The sequence below is a fragment of the Numida meleagris genome, chromosome 3 (assembly GCF_002078875.1).
Source record: "Numida meleagris isolate 19003 breed g44 Domestic line chromosome 3, NumMel1.0, whole genome shotgun sequence".
Taxonomy (NCBI): domain Eukaryota; kingdom Metazoa; phylum Chordata; class Aves; order Galliformes; family Numididae; genus Numida; species Numida meleagris.
Genome location: NC_034411.1, coordinates 2,465,228 through 2,488,436, shown reverse-complemented (window position 1 = coordinate 2,488,436; position 23,209 = coordinate 2,465,228). Strand labels below are relative to the sequence as shown.

At 47.4% G+C, this 23,209-nt stretch overlaps 2 protein-coding genes across 10 annotated transcripts in view; one reads left to right on the top strand and one right to left on the bottom strand.

Annotated features, from left to right (window-relative positions):
• EML6 (echinoderm microtubule associated protein like 6) overlaps window positions 1-3,237 on the top strand; it is a 118,513-nt gene extending 115,276 nt beyond the window's left edge. For both annotated transcript variants that reach the window (XM_021389482.1, XM_021389484.1), the window contains one exon: window positions 1,287-3,237. In XM_021389482.1, the coding sequence (XP_021245157.1) occupies window positions 1,287-1,311 (25 nt within the window). In that variant the 3' untranslated portion in view covers window positions 1,312-3,237. The remainder of the gene's footprint in view (window positions 1-1,286) is intronic.
• The window catches only part of RTN4 (reticulon 4), a 38,929-nt gene continuing 19,751 nt past the window's right edge, over window positions 4,032-23,209 (bottom strand). For 6 of the 8 annotated variants that reach the window (XM_021389485.1, XM_021389486.1, XM_021389487.1 and 3 more), the window contains 6 exons: window positions 14,403-14,610; window positions 12,265-12,403; window positions 7,507-7,576; window positions 6,805-6,851; window positions 5,458-5,516; window positions 4,032-5,050 (listed from right to left, as the gene is read on the bottom strand). In XM_021389485.1, coding sequence (XP_021245160.1) covers window positions 5,008-5,050; window positions 5,458-5,516; window positions 6,805-6,851; window positions 7,507-7,576; window positions 12,265-12,403; window positions 14,403-14,610 — 566 coding nt within the window. In that variant the 3' untranslated portion in view covers window positions 4,032-5,007. Of the gene's footprint in view, window positions 5,051-5,457; window positions 5,517-6,804; window positions 6,852-7,506; window positions 7,577-12,264; window positions 12,404-14,402; window positions 14,611-18,120; window positions 18,260-22,809; window positions 23,002-23,209 lie in introns of those variants that run through there. The other 2 variants (XM_021389491.1, XM_021389492.1) reach the window with 2 other exon arrangements.

Below are 23,209 nucleotides of genomic sequence, written 5' to 3'. Positions count from 1 at the left end.
TGCACTGCGCTCCCCAGCTTGCTGTCCTCCCGGAGCAGCTGGCTCAAGCAGAGCTCTCCTGATGCCAGCACGGAGCTGGGAGCTGCTGGGGACTGGGGGTGGCTGAAGGAGCCCCGGCTGCTGGCACGGAGCCCTGTGTGCATCTGAAGAACACTGAGATCAAAGACAGCTGGCAGGGATGTCAGTCACACCGAAATAACTGCCATGCTCCCACCCAGCAAAGGGTAGGACAGGAATTCCAGCAGGAGAAACAGCGTGGCAGATGTAGAAGGCCATTTCAAACAACAGAGGAGCCTTCCCAAAAGGTGTCTGAATTTAAAGGCGGGGGGGAAAAAAAACAGGAAAAAAAGACTGGGTGTGCTTGGGCCGTGCCTGTGTGGCTGTGCTGTGTGTGCAGGGAGGGGTGGGTGCTATCACAGTGCTTGGTTGTGCAGCTGTGCACTGTGTCCAGGGCTGTGTGTGCGGCTCTGCATACGGACAGGAGCTGTGTGTGGCTCTGGGTGTGCAGCCATACGGGTAGGGACGTGTATGTGGCTGTGCTCAGTGCAGTGCAGCTGTGGGCTGTAGCTGTGTGTGGGTGCATGCAGCAGCACGGGGCTGTGGCTGCACAGGGCTCTGCCTTGGGCTCTGGCTTTGTGTGCGTGGCTGTGGGTGTGTGCGTGTGTGTGTGTGTGTGTGTGTGTGTGTGTGTGTGTGCATGCTGCTGTGTGAGGATGCATGTTTGGGGTGGGTACATGCTGAGCAGCATGTGGTTTGTTGTGTCTGCCTGTCTCAGCGTCTCTGTCCATCCATGCCCGCGCACATCCGTGTGTGTCTCTGTGTGCCCACCTCTGTGCATCTGTGTGTACATGCGTGGCTTTTTGTCAGTGTGTCTGTCCATGGGTGTCTGTGCAAGTGTGGCTGCATGTGCATGCACGTCTATGTGTGTGTGGCTGGCTCTGTGTGTCTGTGCCTACGTGTATGTCTGTATGTCCACATCTTGCTGTGTGTCCACCTGTGCATGTCTGCCCACGTGGCTGTGCGTACACATGCATGAAGATGAAGCCCTGGCTGTGCTGAGGAAGGCAGCACCGTGCGTTCCTGCACTGCTGTGTGCCCCGGGCTCACCTCTGCCTTACCTGGAGGCGTGCAGTTTAACGTAAACCTTACCAAGTGTGTACTTTGAGTACCCAGTCACTCTTACAGAAGATATGCTGGAGGTTACTTCCAAAAAAAAAACCAAAAAAAAAACAACCACAATTAATGCTATCCATCAATTAATCAGCTCTCCCTTGATTTCCTTGTAGTGTGTTTGTGTGGCGATGCCTCTGACAGATCCTGCCTTGTTGCTGCCACCCCAGCGGTGGCCCAGGACCGGGCAGCCATCAATGCCTCTCCCCCATCAGCTGCCGCGGCCTCTGCCCGATGCTGCTGGTGGATTTCTTGTGACTGTACTGAGCACCCGTGCGCTCCCGTGTCTGAGATACCGACATCCTAGAGCAGGAAGCTGAGGTTTGGAAGGGAACAGTTTTGTAAGCGGGGTGGGCCAAAGTGAACAGGTAACTTAGCACGCTGCTTTTGCCTAATACTGTATTGTTCAAACCATGCGGGAGAAGGGAGGATGTAGAGAGAAAGGCTGGGCCCTTTAATTTGCATAATTTCAAAATTCATGGCTCAAACATTCGTTGACAAATGTTTTCACCACACCTGCTTGGAACTCAGTGCACTCGGTCATAGCGCAGCCTGCTAACGAGGACACTGCGTTCACGCTGCAGCCGCCCATCATCGAAGGAGTGAAGTACAGCTTTTGAAGTCTTTTTTTTTTTTTTAAATATGTTTCTTTGGCGATTTTTTCTATCCATTAAGTGCCTTTGAAGAATAATTCTTGTAGGATGGGCTACGGTCTTGCCTCCCACCACTCTGCTTTCAACATATGGTGCTAAACTTTCACACAGAGGAGGGCTAACCATTCACACCCCTGCTGGAGGTGTACTTACGTTATCCCTGCGTAGTGCTTTGGTTTTTAATACCTTCAAAAAAACAAATTCCAAAATGAAGAGCAGGAACCCATAGCAGCCGTACGGCCGAGCTGGGGGCGTGACATCTCCTGCCATGCTGTTCACAGTCGGCTCAGGCTGGCGGCCTGGCTGCGGCCAGAACTTGAAGCTTAGCCCAGAGCGGGGCCGGGAGGGAAGCAGGAAGATTTTTAATACAAATAACGATGAACGCGTTTAATTAAATGCTGGCCCAGGCAGCGACCGTCAACCTAGGAAAGTATTCTAGAAGCCACCAGGAATCAACGCTCCCCACTCTGCCCCAGGGATCCTTGTGACCCCCGGTACACGACTGGTGTGCGCCCTTCAGCGTGCAGCCAGCCCCATGCTGCCTGGTCCCAGAACATACAGCATTCTGGTGCCCGAGCAGCGTCCCCGCCTGCGAGAAAAGCATCATCTGTGCTCAGTTTGAACGCCTCTCCCCATCACTGCTTCTCATGCACCCTGTGCCACGGCCTGGGCTGTGCAACCATGGGCAGGAGGGCAGCGGCAGCTGGATGGGAATGAAAGGTGATTCCACGTGGAAGTGGAGCCCACGAGGAGACGCTTGTGAAGAACGAGCAGAACTGTTCAGAGGTTGTTAATGAACTGGATTTTGGATTTTTGGCAAATCCAGAAACCAAGGGGCAGTGGAATTGGAGAAAGAAAAGGAAGTAATTAAGTTCAACAACTTTTTCAAGTGAAACTTTAGAACGGAACAGAAAAGGGGGGCAACATCGAAGGGAGAGTTCTGACAGGGAAACGACCTTTCTTTTAGAAGGATTGTTTTTAATCTAAAGAAATAAATAAAGGCCAAAACAGAACGTGCTGACTTGCAGTGAGTGTCTGGGAAGAAAGGTTAAATGAACTAGCGCTCTCGTCCCGGTTCAGCTCAGTGGAAGGCTGAGCTGTGGCACCGTCCTGCCATGCCACTCCAGGATCCCACTGAGCTCGGGCAGCACAGAACAGGGTAATGCTGACCCATGAAGCAAACAACTCTCCCCTGCAAGGAGCGGCTCTATGTATATTTAACACACAAAAGTGCTTCAGCAACCTCAAAGAATCAGCTTTTTTTAAAACTGAATTTATTAATGCCTTATATTACTATACAGAAGAGCAGTTTGTCAGATACACAATACGAGTCCCTATGCAGCCTTTCTTTTTTTTTTTTTTTTTAAAGAATCCTTCTTGATCAATCACGGAATCCCGCTGGGTGGTGATGTCAGTGAGCACCTTCTTTGCCTATGTTGTCATGTTTGCCTTTCACATTGATTGTATCCTGAACAAAACCAGTTGTGCAGCAGCAGGAGCGATGGAGGGCAATGTCACCACTACCTTACAGCAATAGCGTCTGTCAGGAAAGCACCCACTTAACACATTTGTCTTTAGATCACTTGGCTTTATGTATAAAATGTTCAGAAGTGATGATGTATTATACTGTAAATCAATATATTAGTGCATGAGTTTATTTTTCAGTGGTCCAAATGCCATTAATTGAACATCTGTGTCTCCAATAAATTTGGATACAAGTTTTCCCATGTCCAGCTCTCTCACTCAGAAGCATAAAGAAATCCGAGAAAATATTGGACTCGCTTTACAATTTCCTTTAGACAACCACGTGGCTCCGTTACCTACTGCAAAGTACAAGCAGCCAAGGACCCTGAAATCTTTGAGCAGCCTCTCGCACTGTGGCTGCCCTAAGTTTCAGTGATAAGTCAGGACTGACTCGGGCTGATAACTCGGGGCCCTCCCGCTGCCCGGCTCGCACTGAGCAAACTGCTTCACGCTGCACAGACAGAAGGGAAAGGGACCATGAGAACTCCACCTACTCACACTGCTACAAAGCTGACAAACTATTTCTACCACCACGTACAACGGATATTTAGTCACGATGAACTTGAAATAAACACAAATATATTCAACTTACCTCAAGAAAGCAAAATACCGGTATTATTTTAAGTCTATAAGCTTTATTGATACTTGGGGTTTTTTTTGTTTGGGGTTTTTTTTTTTTTTTTTTTTTTTTTTTTTTTTTTTTTTTTTTTTTTTACATTTCACAATGCATTCCACAGACTTAGTTCAATACAGCTTAAACTGCAAGTGTTTATATTTTCATTTACCATTTCTTGCATAACAAGGTTTTAAGTTTCCAAACAACATTTGCAGCATTAGATATTCAGTCCACATATGATCAGAGTTTGAGAGACTGTAGAATTATTTGCTCAAAATTAACTACTGTACGTTTGCGCAACCAAGTGTATGCTGTCATTTTAATTTACGTGGAGGTTCCTTTGTTCATTGCTTTTTTTTTTTTTGCTTCTTTTAAACAGATGCTAGTGTTTACAGAGACGTTTTAGTTTCTCAAGCTTGTGTGCTATGGAGCTAGTCCAGAATCAGTCAATTCTCTGACGTATGAAGCACTGTGGAGCAGCTGAAAGATCTAAGCTTTGTGAAACACATATATATATATATATATATATTGGCAATTGATAAAACAATAAAATCACAATACAGCTATACTCATACCAAAAAGGCAAGATTTTTCAAAACTTGCTAAAATGGTATATTCTTCTAAAACATCTCATTTTAGAAAATCTGCATCAATCTACACAGACCATACACAGTGCACAAACTGGGAAGTGTTCTCCGCTCCACCTGCACTACCTCTTCTGGAACGCAGCAGCGCCTACCTCTGATAAGCAAAATGTACAGCTTTCTCCAATCTTTTGTATTAGCCAGTGCTGCACACAGGATAAAGAAAGATGATTAGTTTTAAATCCATACAGAGCAGCTTACGATACTTAAGATGATGAAACACATGGCAGTCAAAACAGTTATTTTTCCTCAAACACTGCGTCGCTAAAAAATAAAGATCTGTGAAATTGCACTGCAATGTCAAGGGTTTCGCTATTCCCTGACCCTCCCCATGTAAATCCAAATGAGTATTTTCCCCCTTAAAAGTTGAACTTCCTATCCATAAGTTGCTTCGGGCTTTTTACTCAGTTTTGCGCTTCAGCCCAGGGATCTTTGCTTGGATCCTGCAAAAGGAACGGGAGAGGAAAAGAACGGCATTGGACAAAGCAAACGAGAGCAGGCAGAAAAGTATTCTTAGAGACAGCAATGCATGAAGATAAGTAATTGTCACAGCAAACCAACTGCTACCCTCAGAAACTGGCCGAACTGCTAAATTCCCCCTTACACACCCCAGCTGCAAATGCTGGGGGCCTGTGGTTCTCCTAGTAGTTTCGAATCTATAGATTTCCATTAGAAATAAAAGTGGATTAACTTAATGGCAACAGCAAGAGAGGAGCAGATTTCACACCCACTCCGATTTAACCAAAAGACTTGTTCCTCCCACGACTAGTGCATATAGTATGGGCCTGCTCTGTACAGGAGTATATACACATTATTTATACAGCAAGTGAAACAAACAAAAAATACTCACTTTGCCATCGCATCCTTGACATTCTTGTTCACTAGTCCCAAATAATGGTCAATCTGGGCCTGAAAGGTAAGACAGGAGATGTTACAGATCAACTGCTGCCTGGAAGGCAGTGTTACTACAGAGCACCAGGATGTGCCTCGCAGGATCGACTGCAGACAGAAGGAAGGAGCTCAACACTGGTTATTCCCCAGGCTGATGCAGCCCAAGGTTGCCCGAGCCCAGCTCCCTCTCAGTCAGCTTCCAGTGTAAAACCCTCCATCCTGTGACTGCTGACCAAAAGGCAGCAGTTTCCCCAGGTAAAAGATGCTCACTGGAGCCCGCTGTATCAGCAAGAGAAGAGCAGACTCCATAACCACAGGACTTTTTCACTCAGGCCTCTTCTTGAGGCAGCTCTGACCCATGAGGACACAGCTGAGGAGGTGGTGAGGAGCAGTCACCCCTCAGGGCACCAGGGAGGAGGAAAGCTGCTCTGGAGGGCTGGGCCTGCTAAACAGCTTATGCTCTCAGGGAGCAGCCTTCAGCTCAAGAGGATTGAGGAGCCCGGGTTAAGCCACACCAATCGTCCATCATGTTTCCTCAGGGCCACAGCATTTCCTTTCGCTGCAGTTTGCTCGTTTCTAGGCTCGTCTGGGGGCTTGGAGAGGAGCCTAAGAGGCTCCGCCATCTTCTCAATGCTTTTCTTCGTCCCTTCCCACATTGCAGGCTGGCCTCCACAACCGGGGTTGTTTTTGAAAGAGGAGAAGGAACTGCTAAGCCAGCATTGGCTTCCCTCCTCCTGTGCTACCACCTGCTGAAGACAATCCCTGCTCCAGCTCTGCTATTAACTAATCATATGCATTTTCCTTTGGGTTCTTCTTACCTCCTTCATGTACATTAGTCTGTCGACAGGAGAAGTATCGCACTGTGCCAAGTGTCTCCCATCGCCATTTTTTGCCAGAACTACAAATTCTATGGGGATTTGGGACACAAATCCTGAATATTAGCTCCAAATTGGTTTCTTCACAGATTCTTCAGAACTTCTGTCAAGATCAACTCGCCCTGCCTAATGCTGCTGCCATCCTGACCAAATCTGGATGAGAGGACGAGAAGGCCTCCAGGTTAACCATGACTTTTTCATAACTGTTTGCTGGGGAAGCCCTCTTCCACTTCCACCAAACAGGAGGAAGGGAAGCACACACAGCCTGGACTTCACAGCAAACTTGGTTCTCTAGCACTGGCTCCTGGTTAAAAGCCCATGCTTCAAAGGCTTCAAAGAGCTTAGAAGAATAAAATTCTGTTTTATTCTCTCCTGGTTTTGTTTCAGAGCGAATCTTACGGAGTACTTAATGAATCCTATTAAAAACTCACCTGATGTCTCTCATAAATAACAGGAACACTGAAGAGCGAGATCAAAGCTGGAAAAGAACAGATCAAAAGGTATAAATATTGACAAAAGGAACGGTGCTCCGTTAAACAGAGGCTAGTTTTCACACCTTGACATTTCTTTCAAAAAGGTACAACAAGAAGCAATAGCTAAGCCACATGCAAAAAATGCTGGCCGGTAATTTCAACAATCTCTATTAAGGAGGAGTTTGGCTGCTCTTCAGGTCTCGTTAATGGCACGGTGCATCTGAGCACAGCTCACTTCTGCACTGTGGGTTACCCACATTCTTCAGATCCCAGTTTGCTTCTGACAGCTGTTCTGGACTACCAGAAACAAACTATCTATCTTCAGTGGGAGGTGACCAGATCTACTCCTGTACATCCACCAGTAAGTTACAGTATAGCAACCATACTAAAGAAAAGCTAACCCTGGCAGATAAGCACAACAGAACGTGCTTCTGAATGATACAACGTCTGAAAAATCAGCAACTTCAAGGAATTCAGCAGCACAATTCACAATTATCCTTTCTGCAGCGTTATCAGTGTCCTAGAAGAAGGACACACAACTGTATCATCTCGATACACTCTCAAGAACTCAGGAACAGCCTCGGAATATCAGGCAGACCTCAGTGCTTTTCCAGGGTTATTCTGTCATGCCAGCTATTTAACACAACTTGAAACACTTACCCAGTATCAGTAACGTCAGACCATTAAACAAGGCACCAACATAAGTGAACACCCACATCAACACTGCAAACTGAAAAGGAAAAAAAGCATGTTAGCCCACAATCTGTCGTACAAGAACATATCGGTTATAACACTACGTGAGAAAAATTCTCAAAACACACATATAAAGCTAGAACGTCCCAGACATCACCGTGTATGTCCAGTGTAATTATAGACCTGTGACAAGATGGCTGAAGGGTTCAGTAATAGGAGATGTGGCCCCTTGTGTCTAGGTCATCGGGCTGAACGCAGCCCAAGTCAGCAGTGAGCAGGAGCTGTCGGTAGCTGGTGGCTGCCCAATGCCCTCTGCATTTACGTACTGCTTCCAAGCCAGCATTTCACAATGATGGGCAAACAGTTCCCACTTGCCACCTTTCAAACACACAGAGCGGGATGGGCAAAAGCGAGAAGCTGGAGCATGGCAGCACCCAGGGATGGAGCCTGGAGACAGCAGCCACCTCTCTGTGTGCTGGCAGCCCAGCAGCCCGCCTCAGAGTGCATTAGCTCCAGGACTGCAGATGGGGGCATGGAGCTGCCCCAGCCCCGCTTCAGCCTCAGTGAGCCACTGAGTGCCCTGGGCAGGGGGCTGTCCCATCATCCCTCGCCCACCCCTGCTCCCACACAGACCCTGTCCTGGGCTGTCCCAGCAGCTCTGACCAGGGCGGCCGCTTCTCTGCCAGGTGCAGTGTCCCAAGCACACCTCTGACCTATACGGGGCAGGAGGGGCCAAGGCTGCCAGCTCTATTTCTGTGTCAGCACCTCCCCGAGGAAAATCAGCCGCTTTCTTCTAGAGTTGCACAGCCCGTAAGGAACAGAGCAGAAGCCAGGACTTCGGTGTCAGAGCAAGGAGAGTTAGCAGTGCGTATCTCTAAGGAGAGAATTGTGCTTTGGCGAAATTATCAAGAAAAATAAAGCAGATTTCTCCAAACTCCCTCGTGATTCATTCAAACCTCAGCCCAGTTCTGCTCTGCAGTGCTGTGGTGGGGAACTGGCCGGCAGCCTCTGCACGGGGTGCTTTAACAAAGCCAACAATCCGCTTCCAGCACGGGTCCATCCGTGCAGCACGTCCTCCTCTGCACAGCAGGAGGAAAGCCAGCAACTGTCACTGCAGCAAGGAGCCTCCGGGCCTGGGATCATTCCCAGTGACTCACACAGTGTGCGTTCAGCACCATAAATCCTCAGGCTTCAAGCAAAGGGTTCTGACAGCCACCCGGGCTCTCCCTGAACGGCTGCAGTAGCAGAAACAAAGCAGCACCCCGGGCAGGTGAGCATTACTAACAGTGCTGAAGACAATGACCACACCAGAAAACTGGGCTCATGTAAGCAGCAGGCAGCAGACAGGAATCAACCCAGAAGTGCAGCAGTTATCGGAACGATCACTGCGATATCCAATCCCATTCAGTGAACACTGTATTTATGGCCCCAGAAAGATAAAAACTCAGGAGCTCACACTTGACTCGCCCTGCAGTCTGATGGTGAAGCACCCTGCATGCAGCTCCTGCCCTCTGCCTCTCCTCGTTGGTGCTTGGGAAGCCATGGCCAAACGATGCTCAGCAAAAGCCTCCCAAGCCCCCTCTCACACCACCTCTTCTCCCACACTTCTGGCAGCTAAAGCCACACTGCCAGGATGAAGCGGACTAGATCTCAATCCCTCATTTACTTTGGTCTGTATTTTTTCTTAGAAATGAGGCAAACTTGCAAAGGCTTACCTCGAACGCCTGCATACTAACAGCTCTAAGATGGAGAAAAGCGCAAGGCAATCCAGGACTGACCTACAAAGACAATGTTGTTCTTCCCACATGCCTGGGACAGACGGAAGGAAGGCATGGGGCCCCAGCTCGCTGCCTGCTCGTGACAATGACATGCAAGCCAGCCAAACAGCAGTGTACCTGACGGACTGAATGAGTTTTTGCCACCTTGTTCCAATGACTAATAGCTCCAGTTCTCAAAGCGTAAGGCAATTTAACGGCAGTAATGCCCATCTTTCAGTTTCTTTACTACAGAGCAGTTCAAATATAGCACGGAGCTCTATTTCTCAAAGCACAGTTGAGCAATGATGAACTGGAAGCCATGTCCCCCAACGTCCCTGCAGTGCGGCTGCTGGTTGTGCAACCCGGCGCACGGTGATCCCGGAAAGCCAGGCCAAAGGGCAGCTTCTCCTTGGGCCTCCAGCATGGGCTCTCCTGGAACCCCTCCTGAGGAGCTGTGAGGAGCTTCTCTTTGTGCAGCATAAACATTTAGTCCATTTTAAGACTTCCACCACTGAAGAATTGTTTAATAAAAATAGAAAAAAATCTTAACGAGATGGACTTTATAACCAGAACTACTACGCGCAATAAGCTGACCTGCAGACATTTTCTACAGCAGAGCTCCTTAATTATACACAAACCTGCTGTTTCCTATAGTGAAGATGTTTAAACTACACAAGCCAAGAACTGTGTGGGTTTTTTTAAATATAAAACCGGAGCCACTGTTTACATCATCAGCACCTCAGCGTTCTCCTCAAGCATAAACTCTTCAAACCGGCAGCTGAGAGCGGTGCTGACATTCACTGGTTTCACAGAGGGTTGCTCCCAACTGCCATAAATTAGACTAATTAACCCACATGAAGCATTTTAAATGCCAGAAGGGAGGGGATGTGAATTACTTCAGCTGAATCAACACCTAATTCCTGGATACCACGCTATTTTAAAGGTGATTAGAGCGCCTTGAAGGCATCCCAACTGGAGTCCATCCTACTCCTGGAAGGCCCTAATTCTTCACGCAGCTCTGACCAAAGCAGTGGTTGGCTGTTCACTGTTTCCCCGTCCTTATTGCAAGGGACTGCAATCTCCAAACAAATGGTGTGGAAATTCTCCTAATTCAGAGGGAGGAACATACCACAAGGGCTTAATTATTTAAGAAACAGGGGCAACCTTGTGACTACAAGGTTTTCTGCCATGTATCCCGTTGTTTCATCACATCCAAATAGGCCTTAAACAAAGTAACCTTTCTCTGAACACTACAACTCAATGCCATTAAAAAGCACAATAGACAACATGTTCCTTTCCTCTCTCAGACACGGAGCTATCAAAACGCAATTCCAGTCATGTAACAACTCTCCTCTTGGTGAAGGCCACAGCGCTGCAGAGATGGTCCCCAAGGACTCGGCCACTGAAAGGAAGGAGAGAGCCTCTTACAGAGCGAAGGGCAGCGGGCAGACGTCAGCCATCCAGCGCAGCCCAAGTGGAAGCACCAGTAAGGTGCAGCCAGTAACAGGCCCACTTGAGCCCTGCTGCCACAAAATGTAGCGGTATCAATTGTACAGAAGGATGAGCAGAAAATGCGAACACACAGCCCCATCATATGAGCACTTCCATTGCACTCCCTGTGGGAGCAGAAGATTATAAAACAAAACTCTGGGCTAAGGCTTCACCTCCTCTCTCTCCGTTCTGAGAACCCGAGTCTTCTCACGAGCAGCAGATCCCAGATGACCTGGGGCCTTACAATCTTTTTTTCCGGAGGGAAAAATCTTCCTATGGGCGATCCGCACAACACTAACTGCAGCACTTGCAATACCAGCTCTTGACTGTGTTGAAGCATAATGAGAAACTGGATCCAAAAACAATGGTAAGATCCTGAGATCTGTCTCTGGTTTCTGTTCCTTAAATATAACAAAGACTTTCACAGCCTTCCTCTCTTATTCCAAGTTTCACTAGAAATCCCTTCCCTCACCCCCACAACAGCTCAAAGGGCTCAGTAAGCACTTTGTAAGGAAGAGATTTGCTGGAGGATAAATGCAACTTTACTTTGGAAGATTTAGCAAACTGAAGAACAAATGGACAGCAAGCTGCACTCAGTAAAGGAAACAACTGTTTGAAAGATAAAGCCAGGTGGTAAGCTTGAAAGGAGAGAATGGAATTCTCACAGAACAAAACTGAATTTACAGCCATTTTTCTCCATTTCTTCACTGTCAGTTTTGTCCTGCTGACTTCCAATACTGTCCATTCAATATTACTTCAAGGTATTTGAGATACCTGTTACGCTGCCTGGCATGCTTTAGGCAGAGTTGCTTACAAAAAACTACGTCAAGTAATTTGTATTACTGAACAAAACAATTATTTACACACCAGTGTAGTGACTGAATCAAGCATCCACCTTCCTAGAAAAACAAAGGCATCATTCAGTCCCCATTCTTCCAGCAAGAGCGTGGATACAAAACTCCTGCTGTTCAAGGCAAGGGGTTGCATATTAACCACGACACAGAAACAAACAAACAAAACAACACAACCAGACTCTGTCAGTCCAGCCCTAAACTGAGGTATTGTTTTTACAGAGAGAAAGAGAGGTAATGATGCAATCTAAATGCACATACTGGAGAGAAAGGCCTTGTTTTCTTACAAGATTTCTGCTTTTAAGCACCAGCAAGGAGGTACAACTGAACAGCACGCAACCAAAGCTGATTTCAGTTTTCCACTCAGCTTCATTTTATCTGTACTGTCAAAATGCAGTATAAATGAAGCTACCCACCCCATGATTGCATTTGGTGCTTTATCCGCAGCTGAACGTGTCTAAGAGAAAGCTACAAAAAAGCTTAGTACTTCCAGCAAGCAAACGAAAACCCCACATGGAGCCAAACATAAATGTGAGCTGCGTAAGGACAAGTGGGCTTCACTGCCCTGGGTCAGCAAGGAATCTATCTGCACAAGGCTGGTGTACCAACAGCTGAAGTAAACTCACCTTCAGAGAATCAACCAAGTCATCGACGAGGAAGAGGCGTCTCAGCTCCTTGACTGTGCCGTTGATGTGACCAAGCACAACATTGCTGTATTTCTGAATCAGCTCCTCGGACACAGCTACATCAGACTCCAAGTAAGCCCTGCGAGAAAGAACAGCTCGTGAAACCGTACTGTGAGAGATCGGCCAAGCAGGACCAACACACAGCACGTTGTTAGAAAGAGACAAACCTCACAACACACGGAATGTGAGGACGACAGAGCAGAACTGACCTAAGCTACCCTTGGAAGTTAAGAGCAAAACTTGAGAGAGAGAAAAAAAAACAAATCCACAATCTCTTACAAAGAAAAGTTTCCTTCTCACTGCTGCGTTGTGCTCCTGCATTTACTCGGACACGCACACAGCCTTGCCCAGGCTAGGCAGCAGGCACTCTGAGCGGCACACAGGCTAGCGAGTGGCCAGGCGCTTCCAGCATCTCTGACCCACATACTGGTGTCTGTCACAGTGAGAAGGCCAGCGGATATTTAAAATAGGAGACACGGATGGAGAGGCTGGCAAGGACAAGGGGATCATTCCCTGGTTTTGCTGCTGCATAAGGAAAAAGGAAGTCGTTACGGCAACCCCATATTCTACGGGATTTGAGACTGCTACGCTGCTCAAACAGAGAAAGTCCTACAAGAGCAATGTATCCATAGTGCCGGGAGACGTTTTTGGAACCAGTATCACACTGTGACAAGTACACTAAGGCATGGGAAAATCAGCAAATTTTTCATCATTTTATTAAAAAAAAAGATACAGAAAAAAGAAAACCACCTTCCTACAATTAGTGACAGCAATTCTTTAAACACAAAGGTGTGTATTTATGCCCCATTAAAGGTTCATTCCCACTGCACTGCGAGTTCTGCCTGCAGTAGCTGTGGCTCTGGCACGTGAAGAATAACATATCTGATTTCCACCTTAGGGAGGGGAGCAAAGCAGCACCATCTGTAACAGGACATCACTTTGCCGCAGCTAAATAATTAGTTTGGGGTGGGGATTCTGCTCTAGGGTGTGCTGTTGCTTTCATTAATTGAATAATTAAAAAAACCCAACCCCTAACAACGTATAGTGGAGTCTCCTATGCGTGTCGTCACTTATAAAGCATTGGCTTCTACTGGCTAAATGAACAACTGCATGTGGTCAGGGAGAAATAAACTCAGGAAAGCTTTTGACTATGCTTACTGAAGATGAGAGGAAGAGAAACTGAATAACTGGAAAGACCACAAAGCTATTAAGAGGGCTGCAAACAGGAGGCAAGCAAGATTTTCTGAAAGGTGCAAGGGAAGCTGAGATTGAACCACTTCACTCCTGAAAAAAGGAGAGAAGCAAGAGCCGTGTGGGACAGGGCTGGCATGGAAACTGGAAACATGCACCCCTAGTAATTACTCTTACACATCAGTGGTTTTATTTCTTTTAAGATGCAGCTCTGCAATAATGGACCCCACTGCACTCTACAGAGGAAAGAGCATGAATGCCAGGGATATTGCATTCCTGCTCTGCAGGGAAGTGCACACATGCTATACTCCAAGGGCTGATTCCATCACTTAAAAGCAAGAGCTTAATGAAAAACTAAATCCTATAATTCAACTCCTCTATTCTTATAATGTTCTTCAGAATCCACTCTTCTGAACTTCTTATCTGGGCAGGCTGCAGTGAACGTGGATTCCTCTGATTACAAGGCAGCCTTGCATATGGAGAACACAGCTCTGCTGTTACGTGCTAGAATCTAAGCGTTAAGAGTATCCTGATGTTCCAAAAAGGTAAAAGTCCCCCCTGCTACATCTATTCTGACTTTCTCTAAATAAATTGCATTGGAAGTGCTGAAGTAATCTTTAAATTTTGTACATCATCTGTCACTAGTTCACATTCTGAAGGCTGTATCACTCTAAAATGCTTACATTAATCCATTAGATTGGAGTATGGTTTGTCGTTTCGGTTTTGTTGGCTTTTTTTTTTTAATGCAAATTAGGACACTCTAGCATTGCTATTTATTTTCTTATATAACATATTAATGCATATGTCATTTACTGCTTCTACCAGCACCAGAAGTGCTGCTCCTGAAAACAACACATATTTTTCCTTAATTAAAAGAAAAAGCTCACCTAAATGGGTGGCCTTCGTCGGACTTTTGGATTGCCTGGATAACTCCCTTGTATATCCTAAAGCTGATGGTCACAGAAAGCAGGGCCAAGGCAATGTAAGCTGTCACGCTCACGATGCTGAACACTGTTAATGAGAGCAGCAGGAACAAGCTGGCACCAAACACGACTCCTGTCTTCTTAATGTCTCGCCAGTAAAGGAGGTCAACAACTAAAAATTGAAAAAGGTAAGAAATTAGAACAAGATACCTTTTGCATGCACACGAAAACACAACACGATTCATTTGACTGCTCAGAGTCATCAAGAACAGAACTCGTGATCTCACTGTCAAACAAGAGCTGAAATGACAACTAGAAATAGGTTACTGTAGCGCTGACTTTGCATCGGGCTTCAGATTATTGGGATTATTGATGTTAGGATTAGCTCAAATGGAATTGCTAAATTTTAAGAACAGTCCTGCCCTTCAGCCATGTCAGAATTAATCCCTTCAACCACAGAACTGAGCTGTGCACCAGAAGCCCAGCAGTTTGTGCTGTATTTCATATTATCTTGGGGGATCTCATAGAGGCCACTGGAATATTCCCTGCTGGGACAAAGGACACAGACATTAACAGATCTCTGCCTTTGCAAGTCCAAAAGAGGCAAAGACATTAACGCTTTGTTTTGTTTCCTTTTGACTAAAGGCATTCACCTGGGAGTATACGATGCTGATTATGGGTGACAAAATGAGCCATCGAGACAGTGCACTGAAATTTCAATTCAGGCTAAATCTGCTGGGTTATAATATAAAATACTTCATTTCTAAACCAGGTTTATTTTTTTCCCATGACACTCAGCTGAGAACACAACACTATGCCATCTTCAGCATCACTGTAAACTACAGCCTTGTGCAAGTCCTAGGTAATGGCTCAGTATGTCCACTGCAGTTCTTTTTGGTTTGGGATGACGGGCTGTTTTGGTGCTTGTTGGGTGGGTTTTTTGGTTGCTTTTTTTCAAAATGTTAATGAAATCTGGCAAAAAAACATTCTCCATTGCTGAGCACTCAACGGTGCCAAGCACACAACCCAGTCTAGTCCAGTTTTATATTACGTGGTGAGGTGCACAAAAACATTTGGTCTTCATGGTTGCCACTTGCACAGCTGACTAAGTTTTCACAAGAATAAATTCCTCTTCTGCATCAAAACCGCTTGATAAGAGTAGTAACGCGAGAGTTAACAAATGCAGAACTCAAATTACAGACAAACTATTACTCCTTTCAGACACGGCTGTAGTAATCCTATCCTAGACATGGTAGAAGTTAGCTGTAATACAGCACATTACAACTCAGAAGGGGAACCTTACTCTAAATGACTGTGAAAGAAGCAATTCAAAAATAGTACGGCCGCTGTTTTGTCCGGGATGAAAGGATGGTAATGCACCAACATTAAATCACTTTGTGGCCTCTGCAGGCCAAAGCCTGCACGATCCTTTTGAAGGTACAACATGAAAATGCCACTGGAGCAATTTCACGTGTTTCGGAAGCTGACATCCTTTCCTAATTATTTCTGTAGGGAAACCACAGAGCAGCAGGCACCGGAAAACTGAGAACTCTGGTCAGAAACATAAAAGAATCCATTATTTTCATACTGCAAAATATTTTATCCAAATACTTAATTCCCATAACTGCAGAAATTCCCTCAAGCTCCAGAATCGGGTTGCAGTTACATGAACACCTTAAATGTGTACTAAGCCCAAACTGCTGTTGAAAGAAACCATCTCACCCCTCCACCGCTCAGTGCCATGACATTCCTCAGCACGGCCGTGCAGAGCCAGCACGGCTCCCTGCCTACAGCCCACACCACAAAGCCCGGGCACCCAGCCCCATCAGATGCTGGATGGGGTTCCCTGTGCGACTCCACCAACACGTGGGATGAGAGAGAGAGCAGCCAACCCAAGGAGAGACGCTCCTGCTCTCAGAACAGCGCCGGTTCGAAGCCCTCGTGGAACTGCACCTCTCCCTGCACACTGCTGAGCTGTTATTCCTCCTCGCGTTACAGAGCTGCGCTCCTCGTTTCCCTGGCAAACAAGCAAAGCGCCGGGCCAAAGATAAGCACGCCTCTTCTTTACTACTTGTACAAATCAAACAAGCAAAAATTGGTTGAATGGTTGAATTCCTCTTGTATGAGCTATAAACCCTACGTTAAACAACATCTTATTGGATTTCTTTGGCTTGTCTCCAATCACAGAAGGGTGTGCTGGTGCCTCCGCACGCCTTGTTAGCAAGTGCAGCATGCAGGAGGAGGCAGCAGGCGGAGGGTGAGCTGCACCTGCACGCACTGCAAACGGAGGGCTCTGCCTACACTCAGTTGCACTTCGGGGAGATTTTCAGAAGTTACCTTGTAAAAAAAGGGTGGTGGGCCTCTTGTTCCTCAATCACCCCAAAATCTTCAGAAAACCTCACTTTTTGCTTCAGATACTGAAACCGCACTGATGTTTACACCCTGCAATTTGAGCATCCATACATGAGCACACGGGTGACTCCCCAGTGATGCTCAGCACGGCCTTGCTGCTCCTTCAGCAGGCAGCATCAGTTCTGCAGTGACACAGCCCCTCCTCTGCAGTGCCATGTTCAACATCCACACCGACAGGGGCTTCTTGCTGCTCCAAAGGAAACCACATATCGCAGCCGGTAACGCCCTACACCTGAACCCAGCCGTAACAATGAAAAGACAGCAAGCCATCTGCAGGGCAGCTTCCAGAACAGGAGAAACAAGGGCACAAGGCTGAAACCCAAGCACACCACGAACGCCAAGTGCCCCCAGCAGCCCATCTCGAGGCTCCTGCTCTCGGGAGTGAGAGCCCCCAAGCTGGGCCCTCCCACACCACGGTTCAGCTGCACGAGAAGAATTTTCCCTCGCTGCCTCTGCTCCATTTGGAGAAGCACCCCACCGACCTCGGTTTAATGACACGGGTATCTTGTTTCATAGTAAATTCTTCAAAGGGAAAATCAGGCGTTACAAGGCACCTGAAAAAGCGACTCGTAACTTTGAGTCAGAGAGCAAACGCTGACATGGATTTCTGTTTTCCAATTGACCAGAACCAGGTATTTCTTTCTCAAGTAAAAGGGAAGGTTAAAAGCACTACTATCGGCAGCTCTCTGGAACCAGCTCAAGCACACGGTATTCACAGCAGAGCAAAGACCAGAGCAGCCAAACAAGTGCCCCCAGAACAGCGCTGCCGAGCAGCACCTTTCCTGGGGGAACTGCTGTGCTCTTTACTTTACACAACACAAACTATAATCTCCTGCTTTTAGTGCAAGTATTCCGGGCCTATTCCACGGCAAGAGCAGCTGTCTACATTTGGTAAGCACGAACTGTCACTTGGCATATCTAAAAATAGTACCACCAGCATCCGTGCCTTACATGCAGAACTCATCCAATTACATTTTGCCTTTAAAGCAAGTGCCGTCCGCCATACGAGGTTTATCACTGTATTTTTCTGAAGACTCCTCTTTCTTCCGCTGACATTTAACTTAAAATCGAGCAATTTAATACAGTTTTTGATGACAAAAAACAGCGGTTTAATACATTTAACCCGATAATCCTCTTTAAAAAAAAAAAACCAAACCAAGTAATCCTCTGGTTTTTTTTTTTTTTCCAGACAGAGAAATTAAAAGTCTCGAGATCTACGACAGAGCCTAACTCACAGACACTCAATAAAAGCGAAAGAGAAGGGACTAACCCATTTTGGCATCCATCTTGAGCGTGCCTGCATGCACCAGCCCCTGTGCAGCTGACTCCCAGCGCCTTTCACTTCCTGCTGGGGCAGCGTGGGTCAGCGCAGCGACGCAGTGCCTGCCTCTCCCCGAGCGGGCGCGCAGCCCGCAGCCAATGGCCGCCCCGGCGCGACGGCCGCGGGACGCAGCTGCGGGAGAGCCCCGCTGCCACCAGCGCTGCTCCGTGCCGGGCACGTGCAAAGGGACAAACAAAGGGGCTGAGCCCAAAGAAAGGCTCTTTGTGTAACGGGGGAACGAGGAGCCAAGAGAAAGCAAGGCGGGGATGATTTAGAAACGCTGTGCGCGCAGCGGCCATTACACTAGAGCCTTTCTGCGCTCTGAAATGTACACAGAAATTCCTTCTGTTCCTCAAATAACAGTAAAAATAGCTCAGAAGCACGACTAGAAGCCTTTTCTGGATCAGCTGAAGAACGGCGTGATACCAACACAGAAATTTAACTTAATTACAGAGAGCGGGCAGCTTTTAAATGCCTCTGTGGTGCAAAAGGAAAACTGCCATCACAGCCATTAAGACCCCAAATAGGTAAATTGCTGCTGATTTCTTTTTAGAGGGGCACCTTCCGGTCAAGCTAATTAAACTTCTTAATTACTTACGACAGTGATCTTCACCGTTTCCACAGATCCTCTGTAGAGACCATCTGATGGCCCAGACCTGAAGCTGCAGCTCCTCTTTCCAAGCTTGCTCCGGCCCTCATCCATTTTAATCTGACCCCAAAGCAAAGCCGCACAGTGAGGAGCCAGCACAGAGCCCGTCTGCGCCCCACAGCACCTGCCTCTGCGGGCAGCTCACAGCCAGAGCCATGGGCAGCCCTGCAAGCAGGCAATTCATTTGGAGGGCCTACACAGAAAGGCGTGTGCCCAAAGGAAAGCCTTCGCTTCGCATCACTACCTCAGGTGGGTGGGCAGGATGCTGCTGCTGGGGATGGAGCCACAGGAACGTCAGCTGGGAGCTGGTTTAGAATCATTAAGGTTGGAAACGACCACTAAGATCATCCAGTCCAACCATCAACCCACCCCCACCGTGCCCACTGACCACGTACCTCAGGACCATGTCTCCATGGCTCTGGAACTCCTTCAGGGATGGTGACCCCACCAGTCCCTGGGCAGCCTGTGCCAGCACTTCCCTACTCTTTTTTCCTAATATCCAACCTGAATCTCCCTTGGCACAATGCGAGGCCATTCTCTCTTGTCCTATCACTGTTATCCGGGAAAAGAGGCTGACCACCCTTTCTACAACACCTCCCTTCAGGTCACTGTAGAAAGCAATAAGGTCTCCTCTGAGTCTTCCCAGCAGCATTCAGTCAAAGCGAGCAATGTGCTACCCAGGCGGCCAAAGCACAGAACGCCCTGACCTCATGGTTCTGCCAGACATTGCCTACAGACTGATCCGCCCCACTGCACCTGAAAGCAATTCCAGTTATACTACAGAGAAGGTCTGAAATGTGGTGGGCCATCAGGTGGGCAAAGCCATCCAAGCACAGGCACCATTAGCAGACTTGGGCTCTCACATTATAATGACTTCCTGCATCAGGATGACAAGGTCCCTTGGCCTGTTTCGTATGTTTGTTCTAAATTGTGGCTGACACTGTGAGCAGGAGCAGTTGCAGAGTGGCTTTACCCCACTTGGATGTGCCGGGAGCCAGCTGGGTCCTTGACTGCCTTGCTGCAATTCAGTGAAACAAAACAACCCCAGGCTGGAAAAACAGTGAGCCTGCAGCACGACAGCACAGGGTGCCAGGCATGGGGAGCCAGCAGTGACCAACAGAGCCCTCCCTGTCCTGGGGAAAGGCAACACAAAGGAGCAGCAGGTGCAGGGGGATGGACACGCTTGCCCAGCTGGACCCCAGAGGTCACAGAGCCAGTCTGGAGCCCACAAGCTTCACACCTGGCACACCTGCCCCACAATCCGAGCAATGCAAAACCAACACCAATTCCACAAGCACATGCTAGAACGAAAACGAAGTCCAACACCACCAAGTTATCCCTCCAAAATGCAAACACTGTCTAGCAATTCTTAATGGGCCAAGGCAGTATTTTTCCTTTTATTTCTAGTTCATCATATATGCACGCCTGCACTTACTCGCAGTGCATGAACTGAGGAAACCATTCCAGAGTCCTGTTTACTCATTAAGAAATTTTTAGAAATCAAGGGCTGTGAGCCTGTACAGCCTTTTCTGCCACTTCTCACACCTAAGCCACAACTCGGAGATATTTTCAGCACTTCAGTAAAAAATCAAAATAAAATCCTGGGACAGCTTGGTAGTATAGCTGTGGTGTTCATCTTACCATTATTCAGCCATTAACCTGACATTTCCTTGAAATAATTAAAGCACAAATCACCCACGTTAGACGCTTCACTACTGATTACATCATGGGGGCCTGTCCTTAAAAGTGCTAAAAATAAAAGTCATGCCATCCCCCAGGTAATCTGGTTTCACCCTGCTTATCTCGGAGATCAATAACCACAGGTATGGGGCTTTACCACTTTCACTACACCGCTTTCTCAACTTCCATGGCTGTTCCAGAAGAAACACGTGTGCCAAAGCGAAATGTAAGATCATTTTCCAGCAGGAAATAGCACCTTAGCTGGAAAATCTAACTACGGACCACGCTTTTGGTTCTTCTCTCATTTTAGATTTGATGGTTACATTTTTCTTAAGTTTATTTTTAAGCTTGGAAACAACCGTGTTGCAATGTTTGCTTCTGTACTTATTATGCTGCAAGATGAATAGTATCATCAATCCTTGAACTTTAGCCATTATTTTCCATGAGCCTGACCTTCCACAGTAAGAAAGCATGGAAGAGGACTGCCATATCTCTTCATGAACAAATGCTACAAGGAACCACCCCAGGATGGCACTTGGCTGACAGAGCACAGTCACAAAACCAGGGGAACCAGACTGTTCTGCTTCCCCAGAAAACTTCTTGCTCCACCTTCCATTTTCTTATAAATCTTAAATTGTATCATAATTAAATCTCAAGGCAGCAGGGACTTCCTTGGGAGAAACAGAACACGTTCCTCCACCTGATGGGACACCCTCTGTAAGAACAGAGGGCTGGGGAAGAGGAAATCCAAACACCTGGCACAGTTACGCAGCACAAAATGTACTTGTAGGACAGGCTCAGGTTTGCCTTGTCCATCTGATACCAGCTCCTCTCCACGCTGACCAGGCCCACACTTTGCACTGAAGCGCGCAGCCCCAGGTTCCCGGCCTGCACATCCCCGCACTGCTCCATGCCTGCAGCTCTGGCGGCCCTCGGTACTCTCCTGGGCGAGAAAGGCAAGCTCCTGAGTGGCAACTCATTAATTTTAATCCAAGAATGACTCCATTATTCTCGAGGCCTCAAATTCAGGGTTGGGAAATGTCTGCTCTCAGTGGCAGCGAGGGGCGGACTGCAGCCAATGCTGCTCACCGGGTTGCAAAAGCCAGCCTGAAGCAGGGCCTCTGAGCACCCGGAGGGAACTAACCCGTTCACTTCCACCCACACCCTTTTTTCCCCCCACTTTTTTAACCCTGCAAATTTCAGGCCTGACATACAGATACTGACCATGTAAAATAATGACACATTAAGCACGTATGACTCAACACCGCAGGGTATTTTTTCCTTCTATTTGCCTGCCCTTAGCAGAAGCTTAGAACTTCAGAGGGTAACTCTGCAGGGCAAGATTTTATCCCCGCTGCATTTTTTTTTTTGCTACACGGATTCTGACAGAGCATTGTGTGGATCCCACACAGCTGGCAGCTCTGTTCCGGTGAAGAAAAACAACTCTGAAACGATGGTTATAAAAAAAAAAAGAGGCAAAGTTCACCAGTACCAAGCGCCAGTGGGGCCTTTAACAAATTCAGCATCCAGAGATTATGACATTTTTTTTTTTTTCCAAAGGTTGTCCTGCTGATAAAGTTTGGAGATTACGTATTTGGTAAGGCTTAAACTCTTACACAGTGAGCACTAATAATGATCCCCAGAGATTGACAGCGGGGATCTCCCATTGGCGGCCGCAGGAACAAAGGTCAGCAGCACACTAATTTAAGGCTAGCTACTTATTTACCACCCTGCACGGTCTGGTGCGACGCCTCTGCATGCTGAAAACCAGGCACGGTTTTACCTAGAATCCAACACAAGTCTGAGAAACTCTGAGCAAGCGCAATTAAGGGTAGACCCCGAACACGCCGTAACGAAGGGAAAAACAGGCAGCCTGCTGCAGCCTGCATGCAACCTCTCATAAAATGACTAAGCCGCGTGAGCTGCAGACACGAGATTCTTTTGTGTTAATGGTTAGTATTTTTAAATTATTATTAATCCACCAATCTCAAAGGAACCGTGATATGCTGGTATTTGTGTGACGTATACCCAGAGCTGTTCTTAGCACGCTCTGTGGGGCTGGCAGAGATCTGCAGTGCCACACAAGCTGCTTCACCAACATAAATTATTTATTCTTTCTGCACCGCTCGCGTTCATCTCTCCTGATCTGCAGCCGTTACCATTCTGCATACAATAGCAACGTATCTTACACCTTCACATACATCCCACAATCAAATGCATGCTACAAATACCATTCGTTGAAAGCAACCCGCAGCATCTTTAGCTTAAGAAAAAAAAAAAAGAGAGAAAAAAGTTGAAAGAGCAAATACCCTTATCCTTCCAACCGCTCGGCTGACTGTCCATCTCTCCACACGCGATCTACCCTCCAGCTGTGGTTATCAGTTATGCATACCAAGAGGACAGCTGCAAGAGGAGAAATCTACAGCCCGGGATGGCAAACATGGGCTTCCCCGGCCGCGTCTGCAGCCGCTGCTGCACTGGTGCTGCAGGAGGCGGTCAGCTGACGGCGGCGGGGCGTGGAGCTGACGCAGTGCCGGCTGGAGGCAGCCCGCTGCTGTGCCGGCACACAGCCTGCAACGCCGCCGCAGCCATTTGCTGGGAGGGGGCTGAGAGCGGCGGCTCCCCAGGTGAGCTGCGGCAGACTGCCTTGCCAATGAGGGCTAAAACACTTCTGCGACGGAGTACAGCGTCCTTACGAGCTGTTGGGCC